This window comes from Natrix helvetica, assembly GCF_964273705.1.
Source record: "Natrix helvetica genome assembly, chromosome: 6".
Lineage (NCBI taxonomy): Eukaryota > Metazoa > Chordata > Lepidosauria > Squamata > Natricidae > Natrix > Natrix helvetica.
In genome coordinates, this window is record NC_138553.1 from 43573494 (window position 1) to 43595175 (window position 21682).

At 34.9% G+C, this 21682-nt stretch overlaps 1 protein-coding gene across 1 annotated transcript in view; it reads right to left on the reverse strand.

Moving 5' to 3' along the window:
• NAV3 (neuron navigator 3) overlaps nt 1-21682 on the reverse strand; it is a 488007-nt gene that overhangs the window by 104430 nt on the left and 361895 nt on the right. The window contains exons 7-10 of the mRNA XM_081956875.1: nt 16755-16823; nt 13401-13540; nt 8461-9478; nt 2518-2633 (exon numbers count right to left, since the gene is read on the reverse strand). Coding sequence (XP_081813001.1) covers nt 2518-2633; nt 8461-9478; nt 13401-13540; nt 16755-16823 — 1343 coding nt within the window. The remainder of the gene's footprint in view (nt 1-2517; nt 2634-8460; nt 9479-13400; nt 13541-16754; nt 16824-21682) is intronic.

The window sequence follows — 21682 nt, forward strand, 5'->3', positions numbered from 1 at the left end:
ATCTCCATGGAAACTCACAAACACAGCTTGAAAATAATAGCTACTCTTGCTAATTTCTGTCTTGAAATCTACTGTTTAGTTTCCCTTAATTCTAGTACAATATAAAAGGAATAACATCTAGTTTTTCACACTACAAATTATTAAAATCTATTGTGGTCATATGTAGTGACTTTTTAACACTAAAAGCCAGATATAATTTAGCCTCTGTTCATATAGAACTTTCTCATTTCTTGATAATTCTGTATATTTTTTTCTGCAGAATTCTTTTTATAATTGTGCAAATAAGAATCTAGAGACTAAGTTCTAGAAAATGTATCTGCCTGATTTAGGTGAAAGTTTTCACTTGTGTCACTATGCTATTACTTCCCCAAACTTCAGGTGCAACATATGGAGGTAACATCTCACATCTGATTAGTTAGGCCGGAGGTCCCCAATTTGTGGGCTGCAGCCCACTACCAGTTGCAACCAGGCCATGTGAGTGCACATTTGTGCACACATAGCTGCACTTGCACCAGCATCACAGGTGCTCCCAGTCCCACTCATGCAAGCAACAGGTGCTCACACACACACATCTGCATCCCCCACAAAACCATTTCCTAAAATCCTAACCTGGAAATATTGGGGAACTCTGAGTTAGGAGGTTAAATATCTGCAAGCAAGCCATGAAGCTCAGAGAGCACTAAGAATTTCATATACTACATGAATGTCCCAGGAAGTGGAGATAATTTGTACTGTGTTTCCCCAAAAATAAGATTTATCCCAAAAATAACCTCTAGCGTGTTTTCTGTGCATGCACTCAAAATAAGACCTCCCCCCAAAAATAAGCCCTACTTAAGTGCTTGCAGAACAGCCACTTGCCCATTCTGTCTGGTTGCTGGTGATGCCAACATGAGGTGAGGTGAGGTGGGGGGTGGAGCTGCCCTGTGTACACACCAGCTTACCTGAGGGCCCCCACAGCCAGGCTATCCATGCCCCAAGAACTTGTCATGGCAGCACCAGCAAACATGTGCAGGAGCCCACGTGGCCACCAGCCCACTTCTTTTTCCAGCACCAATGCTGCATCGTAGCAGGAGTCCAAATGACATGCTGCTGCCGAGGCCTTGAGGTGAGGAAGTGAGGTGGAGCTGCCCCATGCACCCCACACCAGATTACCTCAGGGCCCCTGCATTTAGGCCATCCATGCCCCAACAACTGCCTTATGGTGGCAGCTCCGACAGCCCCATCCAGCAGGAGTCCACATAGCTGCTGGCCCACTTCTGCTTGCTCACAGTCGCAACAGAGCAGGATGCCATGTGATGCGCTGGTGCCATGGCCATGAGGCGAGGTAGGTGTCAGGGCATGGATGGCCTAGGTGTGGGGGCCCTGAAGTAAGCCAGTGCAATGTGCATGGGGCAGCTTCACCCTCCCATCTTGTGGCAGTGGCACTCAAAAGAAATAAGACATCCCCAAAATAAGCCCTAGTGTTTAATTCAGAACCCCCCCCCAAAAAAAATAAGATTGGATCTCATTTTTAGGGAAACATGGGCTAAAATGCAAAAGGAAAAAAACAGTTTGGGAAATTATGAGAATTTTTAATCCTACATATTACTATAAAGTTGAAAAGTAATTATATTAATGTTTCAAACATCTAACTGTGAAAAATGCCTATGGTGATTCTTAGACATCCAGGTCATTGTTGTCCCAAAGGTACTTTTTCAAGAGGCAACTGGATTTTCTGGTTTTCCTTTGACAACATTTTGCTTCTCATCCAAGAAGCTTCATCAGCTCTGACAGGATGGTGGAGAATGGAAGGATTTATGCTCCTTACAGACAGCTGGACATTTGCATTCTTTTAGTGAGTCATGAAGGTCACTTGGAGATTTATATGTGTCATCAGGGTCACCTGAGTGATGCAAATGGGTGTGGAACCTTTTTGGAACTGTTGAAAGGACTGTGTTGTAGATTGGAGATAGATGGATTGGAGATAGATGGATTGGAGATAGATGGATTGGAGATAGATTTCCCCCCCTATTGAGAGAGGGCTGTTCAATTTTGACATAAATATCCTCTTTGACCCCTCTTTCAAACCAGCAAAGTCCACATTTTGGACAGAGAAGACAGCTGGTTTGAAAGAGGGGTCAAAGACGTCACTTAATCAAAGCTCAGATGGTTGGCAACAGATCCATGTTTATGACAGTTGCAGTATCCCAGAATCATGTGATCAGCTTTTGCAACCTTCTGACAAGCAAAGTCAATGGGGAAACCAGATTCACTTAGTAACAATGTTATTAATTTAACACCTGCAATGATTCGCTTAAGAACTGTAGCAATGAAAGTCATAAAACAGAGCAAAACTCATTTAACAAATGTCTCACTTAGCAACATAAATGTTGGGCTCAATTGTGATTGTAAGTGGAGTACTACCAGTACATTGTATTCATTTTATATTTTATTATTTCCATGTAGTTTTTCTATTTAGGTATGGCCATAATAATTCAGAAATATATCACTATTAAGCAATGATTATATATTACTCACCAGATATTTCCTCTAGACATTGCTTGGCAGTTTTACTGTATGCCAAATCCAATTTTGTAGGACTGATACAAGAGTCAGAAGATGGGATAGAAGAACTATCATTTTCCGAATGAGTTCTGGAATTAAAGAGATGGAAGGTAACATCTATAAAATCATAACAGTGATGACTTATAATTCAGTATATGTAATCAAAAATAGAAATATCATTAGCACTTCTTTGTAAGGATCTAGAAGATAAAGTGCTAAACGCTTAATCATGAGATAGAATATTGTATTCATATGGTGTAAATAGAGACAATATACCACTAAGATGTATTTGATTAGATTAATTCAGTCAAGGTGTCAAAGACAAAATGTTTCTAACATCTTTCATTTCAATATAGGAAATTAGACAGACGAAAATAAGTAAATCAAATTGCCGCTTAACCACAAATAGTCATGCATGTGTTCCAAATGATTGATTATAGGAATTACATTACTTAAAATAATACAAACAGGACACAGCAATATGTTGCTAGTTAAGACCCATAGTGAAATGAGACCTATATTGCAAATAAGAACTAAGATATGTTGGTTAGTAGACTGCTATCAATGGTAGAAAAAAATCAAGAGTTGCAGTTTGATGGGAAGTGTAATTTAGTATGTCTCAAGAAGACACTTCTTGTGAAAGATGCTTTTGAAGCTTGTCACCACTGAACACATTTTCATCACACCTATTATACAGGATTATACTAACCGGTAGGATTGCCATTAGATAATATTACACAAATGTGTATTTTAACAAAATGCTAGTAAGGTCACTAGAATAATTTTATTAGATAGCTAATTATAAACCATATAATGGTTATAATTTTCTCCGAAAAATTTAAAGTATGAATTAAATCTTTAAACAATAAATACTGTGATCCCAGATTCACAACTCTGCTAAACTGTATCAACTGCCCCATGAAACCATTATCCAATAACCCAGAACAAGTTAAAATTACGAGAACAAGAATACTTTTCCTCCATTCTCCTTGGGCATTATTTATAATATTAATTCCAAATAATTTGAATTTAGCTTTTCTGATCATTTTATTCACAAAACAAATGTTACCTCTGTTCACATGAAGTCCATTTATTTTCAAAAAAAGAAATTTCACTATTTACAGTCTCCAATTTAAAAAGATAACATCCAACCAACTAAAGGGCACCTTGGAAAGCTTTGTTAAAAACATGTGTTTTGCAAAATAACAACCTGTCAGTTCTGCCATATTTATGACTTCCAAGTTGCCTATCTATTATTTTTCTTTTTCAAAAACTGTCTGCAAAGGATGGGAAAACATAGTTCTGAGCAATATACATGGTAATATTTTTTTAAAAAATAAAATGGAATCATAAACAGAAGCTTGTAGAATGTAATATGCTTGAGTTATTCTTTAAGCCTCCAAGAAAATATGCAGGCAGATATTTTCTCTCATGTTTAGTTTTAGCATGTGCCTGTATTATATCAAGCAGTATCTGAAGCAAAACTTGTGGTTCAGATGTAACATTAAAGTTCGCATCATGCTCTAAGCATGAGCTTGGCTAACAGCCTCAAACTATTAGTTTCACACATCCTGTCATAAATGAATAAATGTCATTTTCTGGTAAGTCTTTAACTAGGAATCCAGTGCTTTTTTTTAAAAAAAAGCACAAGTACATTTATACCTTATTAGCTTAAGCAATTGGGATAAATCACAATTGGGCGAATTTGGGACAATATATTCAAAGCTGTTTCCCTCCCCTCTGCTTTCTCTTCTGAAGCATGAGTAAATATTGTTGTGCAAGGATGACTTCATTTAACAATTTGTAGGCTCATCTAAGTTTTAAATGTTATTATTGTCTATTCTTTATAATGTTGCATCCCAATTAAGTGTTACAAATCTGAACACTCAATAAAACTCACCTTTATTTCCCAATGAATGACTAACCACAAACTTTCTTGAGTTGGCAGAAAAAAAATATATCATGATTTTTTTATGAGTGTCTACACAACTCTGGTTATACCACAACCCAAGATATTGCCTCTATTTTACTTTTCTCATTTTCTTTTTTAACTTCTTTTCCATCAAATCAAAATTCTCATTGATCCTTTTATCTATGGTTACTACTTTGACATATTATATTCTGAGGACATCTTCTGTAGTCTGTCCCCAATTTACCTCCATAATGTAAAGATTATCATTGCTAAATGATGCTACACTGATTGAGCAAGAACCTGGCTTTATACTTCTATTCTGAAAATCCATTATTCTTTGAACAATCTTTCTCACAAATGTATCTTACCAATTGCTCTCATATTCCAAAAGCCTTGTTGTTAACATGTGTTGCAGCTTTCTGGGATTTTAAAGCTTCGATAAGATTGGGTGGGTATTTTTTAGCATTCATGAATGTACATAACTATAAAAACATAGTTTACATAATATAACAAAAGAATATTAGGAAAATTGGAAGTGAAATCAGCTACTTACAGATGAGTTAAGAAGTTAGGACGGGGAATTTAGGAAGAAAAGCATTCCTTGATTATTTTCTTGTTTTTTAAAATTTGTGCTTCCATTTACTATATGTTAAATCTGTACATATTTACAACATATACAATTTGAGATAAATATTTTTAACCAAAAATATATCTAGGGAAATAATTTAGCCTGTTTTGCTGAGCTTTGAGGGCAGAGTTTGGCATGTTGCCACTTTAATTTCGCAGCAATGACTGCAAGTGACACAAACTGTTAAATTTACTAGCATGTTGGTGCCTCTAATTTGCCATTTTAGGGATAGAACAGCTTGCTGAAAGCTCAGAATTACAGAGCTTGTGTGTCAACTATATATCAAATCTCACAGAAGTTATAGTGGGTCTTGAAAGGAGATAAAGTAGATTCATGTAAGAAAAAATAGATGATTAAACATCAGTCAAAACGGCATAGCTCGCTTCCCTCTTTTCAGTTCTTGCATTGACAATTGAGCGATATGAACTGATTTCTGAGTTCAGTGTGCAACATTTCACTTAAATAGCACATATATTTTTTCATTGGCTACACCAATCTGATCTATGTGCATAAATCTGAGCAGATAAATATCTATAAAATCAAACTGTGTCCTTTAATGAATAGACATTTCTTTCCATTTCAAATTCAATCTAGAACACAGGAAAAATATCAAAGGAGAAAAGTCCAACTTTTTTTTTCCAATTTACTGGAAAAAGCAGCAACTTTATAGAACTGTGGGCCTTCCACCTAGGGATGAAATGACTTTGTACCACTCACATGCCTACGTAACATAGTCAGTAACAATTCATTCCAAGAATTCTGGTTACTATCAATAATCTCTCTAGTTCTTTAATTGACATATGCAAGCAGCTGACATATATACTTAAATACAGGTGGCTTCTTAAATGAATTTTCAGATAATTAAGTCAGTAAAACTATATCAGCCTGGTTGCTTATTTGAAGTACAAATACATGAATTATCAATGATCACTAATTTTCATAAATTAACAGTTTAGAAACTCAAAAGTAATTTTCAGCCTTATATGTGAAAATAGTGTTAGAACCTAGAAACACCTTAGAAGAATGTCATGGGGTCTGGAATAGTATTTTCACAGCTTGAACACCTATAATAGCATAATGTTATTTTAGCACACAATGGAAAATTGAGTTATAGGACATAAAATTGGTATGATGAAGTAACTTCAATAGCCATAACCTGGGAAAAACTCAAAATCCAGCATTAGCAAAAAAAAAAAAAAAAAAAAAAAACCTGGAAAAATATAGGGAAATTGTTTTTCAAATTATGCATCTACTTCTTGAGTTTCTTCTAATTAAAAAATGAAGCCCAGTACTAGAGCATTTCCTTAGGAGAAAAATTCATGGCAAGAAAAATGACAGCAGAATGCAAGTGCTCACATTTTTCATAGCCTAAAAGGAAACATGAGTCTTCCCTGCTATTTTTCATCTTAATGAAACCATTGCTAATTATGTCAAAATCTGTGACCCAACTTTAATTTGAAAAAAGCCTGTGATTTTAATTCTTGACGACAAATATGCTATTTATTTAAATTCTGAGATAATTATAAAAATCCTGACATAGGGCCTGTTCCTCCACACTTACATGGGAAGCATAAATCCAAATGCAATACTTTAGATACAGTTTTAATTATATCTAAATGATGTTAGAGAATGCCCAGGTCTTTTTAAAGATTTGTTTTCTTAAGGCTGAATGGATGCTGGTCATGATAGTTACAGATTAAAACTCATTGTCTTTGGCTTATTGGAGAACATAATGCAGAAGATACAATGCAATGAAACTCCATTGACAGATTTCCTATACAGTAGAATATCTGGTCACGACCATAATTTGTTCCATAACTTTGGTCGCAACCTGATTTGGTCATAACCTGAACCTAATTTTGGAAATTTGGTGCTTACAAAAAAATGGCGCAAAAGAGAAAATTGGCCATGAAAAAAAATGTGCATTTTTTGGTCAGAACCCGATTTGGGCATGGTCAGAAGTCTTCCTGACAAGATGTTCTACTGTAGTCATCTAATCGGCATTACAAGAACAGAACAGGAACCTAAATAGACCTTAATTATATACAGCTTTTTCCTCTTTTCAGAAAGATGTTAGAATATACTCCATAATAAATAAGGAACATCAGTCCCTTATAGTTGATTGATATTTGGCCAATTTACAGCATTAACGTAACATGAAAATGACATAATTGATATCATTATTTCAAATGATGCAAATTGCCATAGTGATATATTTTCTATTTAATGGATATTCTATATTAAATATATTCTATATTAAATTGTCAGTTACAATAGAGTTTTACAATATACAATTTTAGAAAGTATGTGAAATGTAAATACATATTTATAAGATTTTTAAAAATTGAATATGTTGTTTATTCTGTGAAATGACCATTTTTTGCTACATACGTAGATCTATTGTTACTTTCTCTCATGACAGCAAAAACAAATCTTAGGGGGAAAATGTCAATTATTGAATTATTATTTGCAAAATTGATGGAAGTCTCTAACCAAAATCAAAGTAAATCAAGCCAACACTGGCCTTCAATAATACAGAAGGTTCCCGCTAAAAGACACATCCTCCAAGTTTATCCAGAAAGTGCTATGCCATTTTTAATTCCACTATTGATGTTACAGAATGAGGCTAACTATTGTATGGAGTCCACATGCAGGCAAAACGCTAAAATAATTTAGCAAACAGTAATTTTTGGTTACTGTAAAATCACAAATAATAATTAAGGTGAAATCAGTACAAGTAATATATCTGATATTGGAAGTAATGCAACACTATTCTTAATATTGTTGAGATGGGGGGGGGGTGGGGAGTGACAGCCTTTTCATAAACATATTTAATAAATATTCCAGCAGGAAAAACAAACCCAGCAACACAAATGTCAAGTCCATTGTGCTGATTAAATTGGTTAGGAAGATGTCTCCACCTGATCCGTTTTACATTTTCCCACTATTTCAAGTATGTATGTATGTATGTATTATAAAGAGCTGAGGTGGCACAGCGTTATAATGCAGTACTGCAGGCTACTTCAGTTGACTGCCAGCTGCAGTTCAGCAGTTCAAATCGGCTCAAGGTTGACTCAGCCTTCTATCCTTCCAAGGTGGGTAAAATGAGGACCCAGATTGTTGGGGGCAATATGCTGACTGTGTAAACCGCTTAGAGAGGGGTATAAAACAGTATGAAGTGGTATATAAGTCTAAGTGTCATTGCTATCTATCTGTCTATCTGTCATATATCATTAAAGACTGATAGAATGATCATCAGAAACACAGAAAACAGAATAACCAAACCCCTGCTTAGGCAGGAAACCCTACACCACTTCAGACCAATAGTTATCCAATATCTTCTTAAAAATTTAAAGTGTGAGTAAACCCAACTTACCTATAAATAAATGGTGCTACAGTAGCTGTATTTGGATGGCTGTATTGTTGCTGCTGAGGAAGTTGGACAACACCACTTCCCGGGACTTGCCCACTGGCTGAAACCATTGAAGGAGAAGAAAATGGTGTACTGGCCTCCTTTCCTTCAGAAGCCGAGAGACTGGAAGGAACATAGCTTTTCTCATTCCCTTGGGATTTTGCCGTAGATGGGGGGTGGTTTCCTTTTGTATTCCTCAGTTTTTCTGCCTCTTTACTTCCTGAAGATACTACTGAGCTATTCTGCTTCGATGTAGGTACTTTTGAACCAGGTTTTGGTATACCACTAGATGAAGGAATTAAACTTTCTTTCTTGGCTGAAGTTGCTTTGCTCCCCTTGGGAATCAAGCTTGCAATTTTTGAGGTCTTTTTGGCGGGTGTCTCGGGCATCTGTTCCTTTTCATCCTTTATCACCTTTTCAGTGCAAACTTTATTTTTATCTTTGCTCTTTTCTTCTTTATCCTTTGGCTGCAGCAAAGACTTTTTATTGCTGATATTTTTGCTTCCAGCTTTCGGAGGAGTTAATTTAGGGGATATTTTGGGGCTGTTGGTGGTAGATCCAGCAGTACTGAGCCCACCACTGAAGCCATCCACTTCACCACACTCTAAAAAAGCTTCATCATCTTTTCCACTGTCAGCTGGGCCTGAATTTGATGATGACAAAGGGGGACGTAAAACAGTCCGTGTGTTAACCAATTTGAATTTCTCTAACATAGATTTCTGCCCAGAGGATGGTGTTTTGGGAGCTTCAGAAAGAGGTGGTTTAAGTCTGTCTGCAGGTGGTGTAGGTGAGGTTGCAGGGCTCTGCTGCTTCACAGACAGCATGGTAGAGGTGGCACTGTGTTTCACATTCATTGATTTGCTGCGCCAAGGCTTGCTGGCACTTGGAGAGGAGATGGCAGAGACCAGCTGCTGCCCAGTGGTGGTGGGATGCTGTACATTTCCATTTATACCTGCAGATGGGTGAGGACCTTTGGGTGATTCTAGTTGGTAAGAGAGAGAAAATACAATTTACAGAGTTGTCGAATGACTTCTAATATAAATGGAGAGTAAAGTGGCAATTATGTGTTTTAAAAATAAACACGTGTAATTACACCATTCGTTCTATGATCCACATGGATAAGAAAAACTAGAAGTGCAAAATTGTTTTGCACTAAACAAGTATACTCAGTGTGCTAGTAACAAAACCTGCCCGTGCAAGTAAATAACTGAATAACTGAAACAATAGTAGTATTTCAGAGGTCCTTTTGATAACTTAAATCATAATAGTTAGTGCCAAATTCATACAAATCTATAGAATTAATATTGTAAGTTGCCGTCTCATATAGGATGTGAGAAGCAAGAGGGTCTTTTGCTGATGCCAGCCATATCTACCTGCACTCCTATGTTTACCAAATCAGACACACTGATGTTGCTATAGTACTCTTAATGAACAATCAGTTGCCAAATTTGGGAAACTGTTGTAAAGGTCACTGTAGAAATTTTCCATCCAGCTGCATCAGCAGTCAAAGCCAGAAACAGTTTAATATAAAGATGATTAAAGCAATCTGACAAGAGATGGCTAGAACTAAAAATAACAGCAAAAACAATTACCATTAAAAAAAGGCATATTAAAAACAATTTGGTCAAGTTCTGATTTTGAATTTACTATTTCTCAATTAAATTTAAAGATTGAGCAATATGTTTCTGTATGAGCATGGTTTAGTTTGTTACTTAAAAACCAATCATTTTAGTCAACATAATAAGTGTTGTTTGAAGGGCTTGGAGTGTGTATATTTTACAGTTTTAATGTAATTTAATATATATTGTTAAAGTATATTTTTAATGTATTTTTAATATATATTGTTCTCTACTGCTAATCCAATTCCATTCCCAGTAGTAGAAGGAATAACATAATGCTCATGAATATATAACATGTTCATTTGACATGTATAATTTAAAAAAAAATGAAATTAACATTTATTCAGAAGAGGAAATAATGGAAATAATGATATTACATGGAATTTGATTTGTTCTACATCTCCACACATTCAATTTATGTGGTATATGGTCATTATTTGCCAGGAAAGTGTTACAAATATTCAGTACAAGGATTTGTGCCAATGACTTAGATCAGAATAGAAAAGCACATGATTGCATTGAGAAAGTTTTAATTTCAATTTACACTATCTGAACCAGAAGCTGAGATCTTGGAAAGTTCTATCCAGCAGCCTTTTCCAATTTGACATTCTCCAGATAGGTGAGATTTCAATTACTGCAATTTCCAAACAAAATGGCAAATGAGACTCGAATATATCATGTTCAATATAACAAAGTAATGCTGAATGGACACTGAGCTACACATTATACTTAATACATTGTTTGGTCTTCTACATGTAGTCGTCATTTAGTGAAGGGTTTGTATAGTGACCATTTGCAGTTACAATAATGATAAAACGATAACTTTGCATACAGTTCTTGCATTTATGATCTTTGCAGGTCTCTAAAGCAAAGGAAACGGGAAGTAAGTTCACAAGAACAGCCACAATTTCATGTAGTGACTGCTTCATGTAATAACTGACTTGCTGGTTCCAATTGTGGCCACTAAATGAGAACTACCTGTGTATTACTTTAACTATTGGTGCTATTTAAAAGTAGTAAAAATTTTTTTTAGATAAAAACCCTTTTTGTTGTGAATAAATTTATAATGGTATATTTGATATTTATTTTTATTTATGTGTTATTATTCACATAACCATATTTTATGACAATTAGTTCTAGCTTCAAGAACTAATTTCCATTCCTAGGTCAAGATTCAAAATCCTTTAAAATTCCAAATCAAGTCTCTGGTTGATTTCGGTACCAAGGGTACTTTTTCAAAGCCCAATAAGGTTAGATTGAAACACATCCAAAATTCCTCTATTTGTTGCTATAATTGAATTTCACAACAGAGCTAGTCTTTCCTCCTGCAAATGGTTTGGGAAACTACTGCAAATCTATCTCTGCAATATAGGAGAGACTTGCTATTATGAGACTGATTTTTCCTAATGCTAATATTCTTTTAAAAAATCTGTTGCTATGAGGTTAAGCTGCATTCATCACAAATGATATAAAATACAACATAAAATATTCAAATAATATAATTATTTTAAGGATTGTGTTAAAGACACAAAAACAAATAAGTAATCAATTATGGACAATTGTGCAAATTAATTTTCCTCTGATCATTATGTTGTACTTGATTCATTTTAAACTATAAACTGATTAACTGATTAACTGACAAATATATATATATATTTGTGTTACAACCCCTGGTATGCTCAAATATGGGAGGGAACTCACTACTCCCCCTTTCTGTCTATTGGCTCACTGCAGGAGACCATCCAGGCAGAAAACCATATTTTTAATGTTGCCTTTTTATATTTGTGTGGTATTTGTGCTGATTATATATATATATATATATATATATATATATATATATATATATATATATATGTGTGTGTGTGTGTGTGTGTGTGTGTGTGTGTGTGTGTGTGTGTGTGTGTGTGTGTGTGTGTGTGTGTGTGTGTGTGTGTGTGTGTGTGTGTGTGTGTGTGTGTGTGTGTGTGTGTGTGTGGTATTTGTGCTTTATTTATTTATCAGCACAAATACCACACATATATATGTATGTACCACACACATATATACATACATACATACATACACAGAGAGAGAGAGAGACAGAGAGAGAGAGATTAGAAAACCCATCTGCAAAAATGCATACCTTCCAAGCAAGTGACAATTGTGAAACAATAATAGTTATTTTCCAGCCAAGAAGAATTCTCCGAGATAATGTTATTATTTGAAGACATCTACTCCCACCTTGTGGTAAGCACAGTAAGTGCTGTTTTAAAAATGTATGTTTAAAATTTATGTTCCTTTAACTTGAAAATTAAGATTATTAATTAGCATGCTTTTATTTATAATTCTATAAGTAATTGTGTGAAAGATATAGAATTTACCAGAAGGTAATACGTATCAGTTTTTGCATATCAGCTAATGTTTTCCCATTGATTTCTGCATACACACACACACACACACACACACGCTATGCTATGCTATGCTATGCTATGCTATGCTATGCCATGCCATGCCATGCATAGCATAGCATACCATAGCATAGCATAGCAATATATTTCTCATTTTTAAACAGGATATTTTCACAAAAAATATCATTTTATATATTTATTTATATAGGATAAATAGGATATTTTCACGAAAAAATGGTTGCTTGATTGACAAGTCAAGAAGCATTTATTTAGACTCATAAACAATCAAGTTTTGACTCTGATTTTCCATTGCCATAAACTGAGGGCATGTTATATTTATTCAGATAAGGTTGCTTCTGATCAGCAAAAATATTGAAGATAACCTTGAAATCTATGGATGTTACTTTATATTTTAGAATAATCACTTTTTGACTTTTGGTTAAGATCAAGAATAACATCTTGAATGTAATGTTATACACACTGTTTTTAGAATTTAAAAAAGGTATGTCTTTCCTAAATATATTGAATATGTGAATGAATAATATATGAATAAAATACCATATAACTGTTATGATCTTATCCAATTTTGACATCTAATATCTAATTCTGAAGAATATTTTCATATATACAGTACTGGTATCGGACAACCAGAATAAAAATCATGTGCCCTTATGATGCAGTTTTCTTCAGATAGAATTGAGACATTACTTCAACATCTTATGATGACTCTGGGTCCTAATTTCAAAAAATGAGTTTTCTGGGTACTGTATTTGAAACAGCCCAGGTGGCTTTATGTATGCTAATTTAAAGTTCTACAAAGTTCAAGGCCAGGGCAATGTCAGGAATTGTGGATTCATCTACTTCTGGTTCAGTAAGACAATGTCTATTAAGCACTCACCTTTTTCATTTCCATTTGCATATTGTGGAGGTTTGTTTTTGTCAATGCTATTAAAGCTCTGACTTCTTCGATTTAAATTGGAAGCTCCCTGGACTTTGGTACTGCTGCCTGCAGCTGGCACCCTTGAAGGCCCAGGAAGCCTAGAACAGTACAGTCAGAAATAAATGTGTTGCAGTTGCAAACATGTGAAAGGTAACATGGAATTCATAAATAAATTCATAGACCTCATTAACAACAACAAACATTCATGTGCTTCAAGGTTAGTTAGCCACTGCCATGGAGTTATCAGTCTCAAAAGGCACAAATGGAGGATAGATGCTGTACAGGATCACAAACACATAAGGACCCTTTGCATTTTCCATTCACAGTGCACAAATGAGTCCCTGGATGCTTCATATGCCATTCAATTTTTTCCATTTTTTTTTCTAAAAGAATAAAAGTCTATCTTAGTGGAGCATTAATTTGAGGAATAGACTGTGTAAACCATTTCTTATATAAATACAGATATGACAGCAGGGTAGCTACGATGGCAAAAACAACAAAGATACTTGTGGCATTGAAAAATAATAAATATGTAAGGTTTAAGGCACCATAATACTCTGTGCTCTTTATCCTGTTTTATTTGATGATGAGATTATTGATTTCTGTGGTTGAAAAGCTTTTGTCTGGCAATAAAAATTGCTGTATTAAAATGAACCATCCACCACAGTTCCAGTCAAATATTGCATTTGTTGGTGTTTGCTGCCACCATCTGAAACTTCCTGGTTAGTAAAGTTAATAAAAATGCCACTGTCTACAAACTCACTTATGCTATGTATAATGTATAACATGGCCTGGTTTAGTAATATTTTTTTTTAGACAACTTCAAATTATGTCCATAGACATACCTGTAAATGTAGAGATTTTGCAGCATTGATGGAATTTTAGTAATATTGAAGTCAGATACTTTTTGTTAAAAAACAAAATAAAAAACCCTATCACTATTAGCAATAACTGAAAGATAACACAGCATAAATAGAAAAAAACATACTTTAATATTTCACCGTGTCTGCCTTTTAACTATATCGCTTCAGAAAACCCTGACATTTTTCTACGTAGAAATTATACATTATAAAAAAATGGTCTTGAATTTGCAACTGCTTATTAATATTTCCATTTCATATTTGATTACTATGCTATAAACTGCAGTTTTATGTCTCAGTGTTCAGCTTTCAGGAGAATATGCTCTGACAATCATCCTGAGTTATTTTTGTGTATGCTACAAGAAGAGCAGATTGTTTCATTTCTAGATTATTTTTTTTTAGATACAGTAATTTTACAACCCATGAAAAAAATATCCAACTGCAAAGTTAATTATATTTGACTATGTTAAAATCCATGTGAAATATAAAATATATAAAATATAAAATATTCACACATATAAATTGAATAAATAAATATATTAAGTCCATGTACAGATATTCCACCCATAGAATCATTTTAAGCAACTAAGGAAATGCAAAGTTTAAAGCAACAATAATTTACAAAAAACATACTTTTGATTAGGAGTTTACAAAACACCCTTATAAATTTACTGTTGGACAAACAACAACTATTAATTTCCAGACAGAACAAATTGTGAATGAGACAAGAGAGTCCGTAAGAAATGAGACTGAAAACCTATGACCACAGGTGCCCAACAATTGCACTCTGGTATAGCTCATTTCGTGTTATCTTAGCAATTCGGACAGAATGACTTAATCATAGACTACCCAACTGATAGCCAGTAATGAACTGTTTTTCAAGGAATACACATAATCAACCCAGACTGAACACAAAAGGAGGAACCAGGTGTCTTCCTTTAGGAAATAAATGAACTGAAAGTAGTAATTCTAAGTAAGAAAGCCACAAAACCTGGCAGAGTGACAGGGTTATACATTGACATCCAGGCTATTAAGAGATGTGCGATTTCCACTGAAAATAGGTTTTGCTTCTAGCCTCTTTCACAGAAATTATGCTTGCCTCTAAATACTTCATTTTTATTAAAACCTTTTTAAGTGTCTTTGATATGCACTGGAAAAGCACAAATTGTTTTTATTCAAGTACACTTTTAATATACAACAATGTACCCTATCTACACAGATTGACAGGGATTCTAGAATCAAGGAGTATTTCTTATTCCATCTTGGACACTTCAGGATCTCAATCTGTTTTACTTGTAGAATGTGTGCTTTAGTGCAAGGCCAGAGTCTTTTCTAATGACTCTTCCTTTATGTGAAAAATGATAATGGAAAACAAATTTAGAAGACAGTTGTGCATTTCTATTTCCAAGCCCACAGACTGTTCTATTATACACAGGGCTGGCTTCTTTTGTAGTATTCCAGAATAAAGTACTAGTACACAATTCAGTTTCTCTTCTTTCAGGCTAGGCCGATAAATGAAAATAGATGGGGTGGGGTGGGGAGTTGTTGAGTTGGATGAGAACTCTAGTAGTCAACTAAATCTATTTTTTTAGTGGTTATAATGTATGAACCTACCATTTTGGCTTGGTAGTAGGTGCAAAATTGAACATACATAGTTTATTCAACAAACCAAAGTAAAAGAAAAAACAATTATCTGAATTAATGCAATGTGAAAATATGAAAACCCAACCACTGTGAACAGAATAGACAAGCCTAGAAATGAGACTAACAAGCAACCATCAGTTGCAAACAAGGTTCTTGCACAGCTAAACTATATATATATTTCAAGCCTTTTCCCAACTGTTTTCCCTCCAAAGGCGTAGAGTACAATTTAAAATTCTAAATCCTACACTTGGATGTAGCCAGTTAGGATGCAAAATCTAAACCTTGTTTGGTACATGGAATTAAATTATCGCGTCCTAGACATGTAGCTATACAATTTGCACTTGGACACCTTTCAATGAGAGGAGCTTATTCTTTATCTGGAAAATTGATTCTAGTCTAAATAGCTATTATTTCCAGCTAATACTCATACTGCAGTGATTCAACACTTCTGAAGAACATAAAGACCAAGGTGTCTTAGGTTAAACAAATTCAACCTTCAATTTAAATTGAATTCAGAGCTTTTGAATCTAAATTGCCAATAGACACTGAACAAGTCCTTTGAAATATTTATGTTACATTGCTAAGCTGCATCATAAGGATATCTCTACTACAACTATCCTTCTGCAGATTCTTTACTGTAGTCATGGCCAGTTTTCCACTAACCAACAGAACATCCTGTAAAACCTACATCTGAAATATTATAATGAAATACCTTAGTATCTATTGTGGGTCAGAGAATAAAAATGCCAGTGGGCAGTGACTCTATTAAGCATCACTAGCAAGCAATAAATTAGAGATGTTAACTGACCTAGAAAGCTTTTTTTGACTGGTTGCAATTCCACTGTGATTAGACTGAGTTGTATATCTGGCTGTCAGACTGCATGAGAAGAAACAGAGAAATTGAATTAAAGAATGTTGTTGAATATGCATAAAAAGCACAAACTTACCACCAACTGATGAGTTAATGCAGAACATGAATAGAACATGACTAGAAAGCAAATTAAAGAATCAAATGTAATGTTAATAGACAGAGTTTCTAAAATACAAATTACGATGTAATGAGTTCTTTGTACTACTTTAGCTTATAGAGAAACATCCTCTCAGATATTGTAATTGCTTTAAAACACTTTTGAAATCACTGCAGAATTCTCTACCTGCTTTTATGGTCAAAGGACTCTTCAGTGCAGAACTCTATTGTTTATATAAAGTGAAGATTAAAATATTTTAAAAGATACTCATGCAAGAGCACCAATAGACCATGACTTTTTCAGATCATTGAGAATGTTATATATAGCATTTTAAGGCTAAAGATTGTGCATATTTTAGAAATGGCAAAGAATCAGTATGACTTTGCCCAGCAGCAGGTAGCTATGAATCTTCATTATCATACTCTGCAGATCATTCTCCAACTATTTAATACATTAATTGAGTCACAAGAAGCTATTTAGACTATCAAATCCATTCTGTGCTCAGTGTAGGAATCCAACTTAAAGCATCAGAAGGCTATCCAAACTCCACTGTAGCACACTGAGCAAACTAACTTTGAGTACATTCACCACCTTTCTAAGCACTTGGTTCCACTGCCAAAGTGATCATACTGTTATAAAATAAACCAGTCATCCAAAATAATCCAACTCTTACTGCTGTGGAAATATTCTTAGTCAAGGAATTGATCATTATTTATTGTAAGCACATCTCATGCTGGTAAACAGTGAGATAGAAAGTTAAAGATGAAAACAGGTGCTGGACTAGCATTGACAAGAATGTTATAAAGCTAATTGAAAAGTGATGAAAGTGACAAGTGACATGATTTTGTTTGATATATTAAACAACCAAGGATGTGATATTAATAGATAATTCATTCTTTGTTCAACTTCTTTTTTAATCGCACTATGTCAGAATGCTGGTTTAAAAAAAAGCCTCAAGCTGAAAATTTCACTCTTCTAAAATTTTTTTTAAAAACCACTAGAGAGTTGATTGAAATTTGGCTGAAATATACAGAAGGAGCAGGCAGGCAGGCAGGCAAGGACTGAAGTGGAAAGCAGAAAAATTCTGCCGAGCTGAGCTTTATCCAGATTGCTTTGACTTAATGCCTAGGATTTGCAAATTCTGTTTCTATTACAAATAGCAAACAAAGTAGTGCTATAGTCTAGATATTTAGCATTAAACAAAAAGGCAAAAACTTGGAAAATGTCATAAAAAAATTCATAGGACATGGCTAAAGAACTATTTAAACTTTGGTATTTTTTCCAAAGTAACAGTGCCACAGTAGGAAACGAGTGAAGAACACAGAAAGCAGAAAGAGAATGGCAAGACAGCTTGATTCAACATTAATTTGCTTATTTACTTGACAGTAACTCAATCAAAAACAAGGCAAACCACAAAAACCTGTTCCATGAAAAACAATATATATAAATCAGTCACTTTCATGTGATCATATTTCACATCAGCAAAAACTGACATTTAATTTCAATGTTAAGAGGTAAGGAATGATTTTCTATATTCTTTTGGGAACAGAAAATGCTTCCATGGGGAATTAAAGCTAAGCAGCAAGGGGATTGCTATGCATTGGAGAAGGGGACTAAAATAACTGTGTTCAGGGTGGCTGAGGTACAGCTTACTTTGCAATAAAATAATCTATTTTCAACCTGAAATTCAGGAAATAAACACCATAAGGAAAGAAAATATTGATTGTAAACACTACAAATTATTTTTAGACTAGGTTAATGCACTAAATAAATTGCTTAATTAGATTAAAACAGCATGCAGTGCTAATTCCATAGGCTAGTAAACTAAAAAGGTAGATAGCTTCCTCAACGTAAAAACAAAAATGTTATTTTATCATTTGTAATTATCTATCTATCTATCTATCTATCTATCTATCTATCTATCTACCTATCATCTATCTATCTATCTATCTATCTATCTATCTATCTATCTATCTATCATATCTCCTTTCCAACTATTCAATGAAATCATATTTATAGCTTCATAGGTAATAAAGATATTATAAATAAATAATTCTTTCTACACATAGAAAGAATTAAGGTATGGGTATATCTTAATATTTTAATTTAGCTTCATCTCAAGACTCATTTTAATAATCTAAGGATATTTAACATCACTAAAAGTTTGAAGACTTACTTTCTCTCTCTAGGACTGATTGTTTTTCACATTCTGAGTTGTTCCATATCTGTAGAACCTTAATATCAGATTTGGTAGAAATCCTTACCTGTTTGGGATTTTAATTTAAGGGATTCTATAACTTAAGAGGCATACTTCCTGAGGAGTGACAAAGAAAAATATTTTCACTTTGCCTCAGACTATTTCTTTTCTTTCATACTTTCATATTCATATTTTCTACTGCCAAAAGCTAAAATGGCCTTCCTTCCATATGCAGAAGTACAAGCAAGCTAAAAGATGAATGTTATTTCAGTTCCTAGGATAGAATAGCATCCTGTAAGTTTTTAGGTTCTCTTATGAGCAGTACCCTGTAGGCACATGAACCTATGTTCTCTAAGTTGTCACTACTACTCTTTCGTCTATCGACTACCAGATTCATCCTTCCTGCCCACAGAGAGAATTTTACCAGCAACTGGCTTTTCCAAAAGCTCCTACCTTCAGATAGATTATAGATATAGATAGGTAGGTAGGTAGGTAGGTAGGTAGGTAGGTAGGTAGGTAGATAGGTAGCAGTGATGGGTTTCTGCCGGTCCGCACCGGTTCGGGCGGACCAGTTGGTCAATGGACCCGAAAGTAATTTCCTGCCCCGCCCCTGTCACTCACTCGCTCGCTTTCCCTGCCCGTCCAGAAGCCACTCCATTGCTCCATTGCTCGCTCCCCCCACCCGTCTGCACTATCCTAGCCCCGCCCACCGCTCACTGATTGCTACCTCACCAATCGCCCCACCCATCTCTAAGAACCCTATCTAAACCCATTTACCTTTTTTTCCTGTTTGGCGCTCTATTGCTGCCTACCAACTCCGAGGAGTTAAGTAAGCTGCAACTAAGCATGGGGCGGGGGGGCTGCCATGGCCCTGCACTATAAGCGAGTCCGGTGACCTTTTGTGGCCTTGCCAGGGAGTGGGGGGGAGAAAGAACAACAAGGAGAAAGAGAACGAGAAAGGAGGTGGGGGAAAGTGGGATCCTTGCTGCTTTTTGAGCTTGGTGGTTTTCTTACAGACATTTCATTAACAAACTAAGTAGCATCATCAGTGCTAGAAAGAGTGGGATATATTGAGAGGAGGAAGAGGGGTGGGGGGGGAGGGAGATGACAGTGGGGTCCTTGGTGTTCCCTGAGCTTGGTGGTTTTCTTGCAGACATTTCATGACCCAGCTAGGTATATCACACCAATAAAACAATAAAATATCTGCAAGCAAGCCATCGAGACCACAGGGCATTTATTTCTTCATTTATTAAATTTATTAAATTTATATGCCTCCTGCCTCGTGGTCATCATGATCTCCTCACCAGGACCTTCCACAATGACTAGCCTTAGAATTACATCTCCACAATCTCAAATTTTATTTATTGTGTATAGAATATTTTAATGGTTTTATTTTAATTTATTATGTGTAGAATATCTTTTTTTAAAATTATTTTTAGGGAATTTTTATTTATTTATTGTTTATAGAGTGTTTATTACAAGAAATGTTATTCCTTTTTGCAAATGTTTTATTTGTGATGCAATATGTTGCTTTTAAGTGTACAGGTTGGTGCATGGTTTATGTGTCTCAAAGTGGCTTCTTTTCTATGGGCAGGCCAGGTTGGTGCAAGGCAGCTTTGCCAGATTTTGTGTGTTTCTGTGTGATACCTGGTTGTTTAGGTAATTGTGAGATGGTTGCTGGTTCTGTGAGCTTCCTGGCACTGTCCCTTATAATTTCCCACAATGCCTTGATGGTTTTTATTCCAGTGGCTTTGTCTTTCCTGTCCTTCGGGTTAGGGGGGAAAACTGGTTTCATCTGCAGTCTTTTGGGGGGAGATTGTTGATTTTTGGTGTTTTCCTGGCACTGTCATAGTTTGTGTGTGTGGGTGTGTAGTGTCCCGCAGTTATCTACACATTAATAATGATCAAGTACTAATAATATTTCCTTATACATTTTAGTGACCTTTCCTTACATAATTGGTGTTTTCTTTCATACTTTTAGATTTCTAATTGCTGTTTCTGTTAGTTAGCAATTGATAAAACAAATCCCACGTGAAAAAGTATTCAAAGCCTTCTTGATTTTAATTGTCAATTTATTCATTCCTGCACATTCTAATATTTATTCATTTTCATTTCTTTGTTTTTCCACTGTTGTGCAAACACAATTCCAGCAGCTGCTAACATGTGTAAAATTAAATATGTATTGTATTCCCTTTGAAATACAAGTAGTAAGTAGTAGCTACTTACCTTCTGTAAGTAGCTCTTTTATTGTTTTGTGTACTTATTTTAATCTTATTTAAGTAGTAAGTGCACAAAATAATAAATTTCCTTTTTTATATCTTCTTTTTGTAGATCATCCATTGGGGCAAAGAATTGGGGCCAACATCGTCTTGGCCACTCCCACCCATATACATGTCTGTCTGCCTGTCTGTCTATCTATCTGTATCTATCAGATATGCTTTGCAAATTTACAGATGGGTGAAGTTGAAAGGTATTATACATTGTTGTAAAATAGGGACTAATTGCTCTTTTCATCTTTAATTACTCTAAAGCCAAAGCCAAGGTACATGAATGGAGAGGAAAACTAATTTC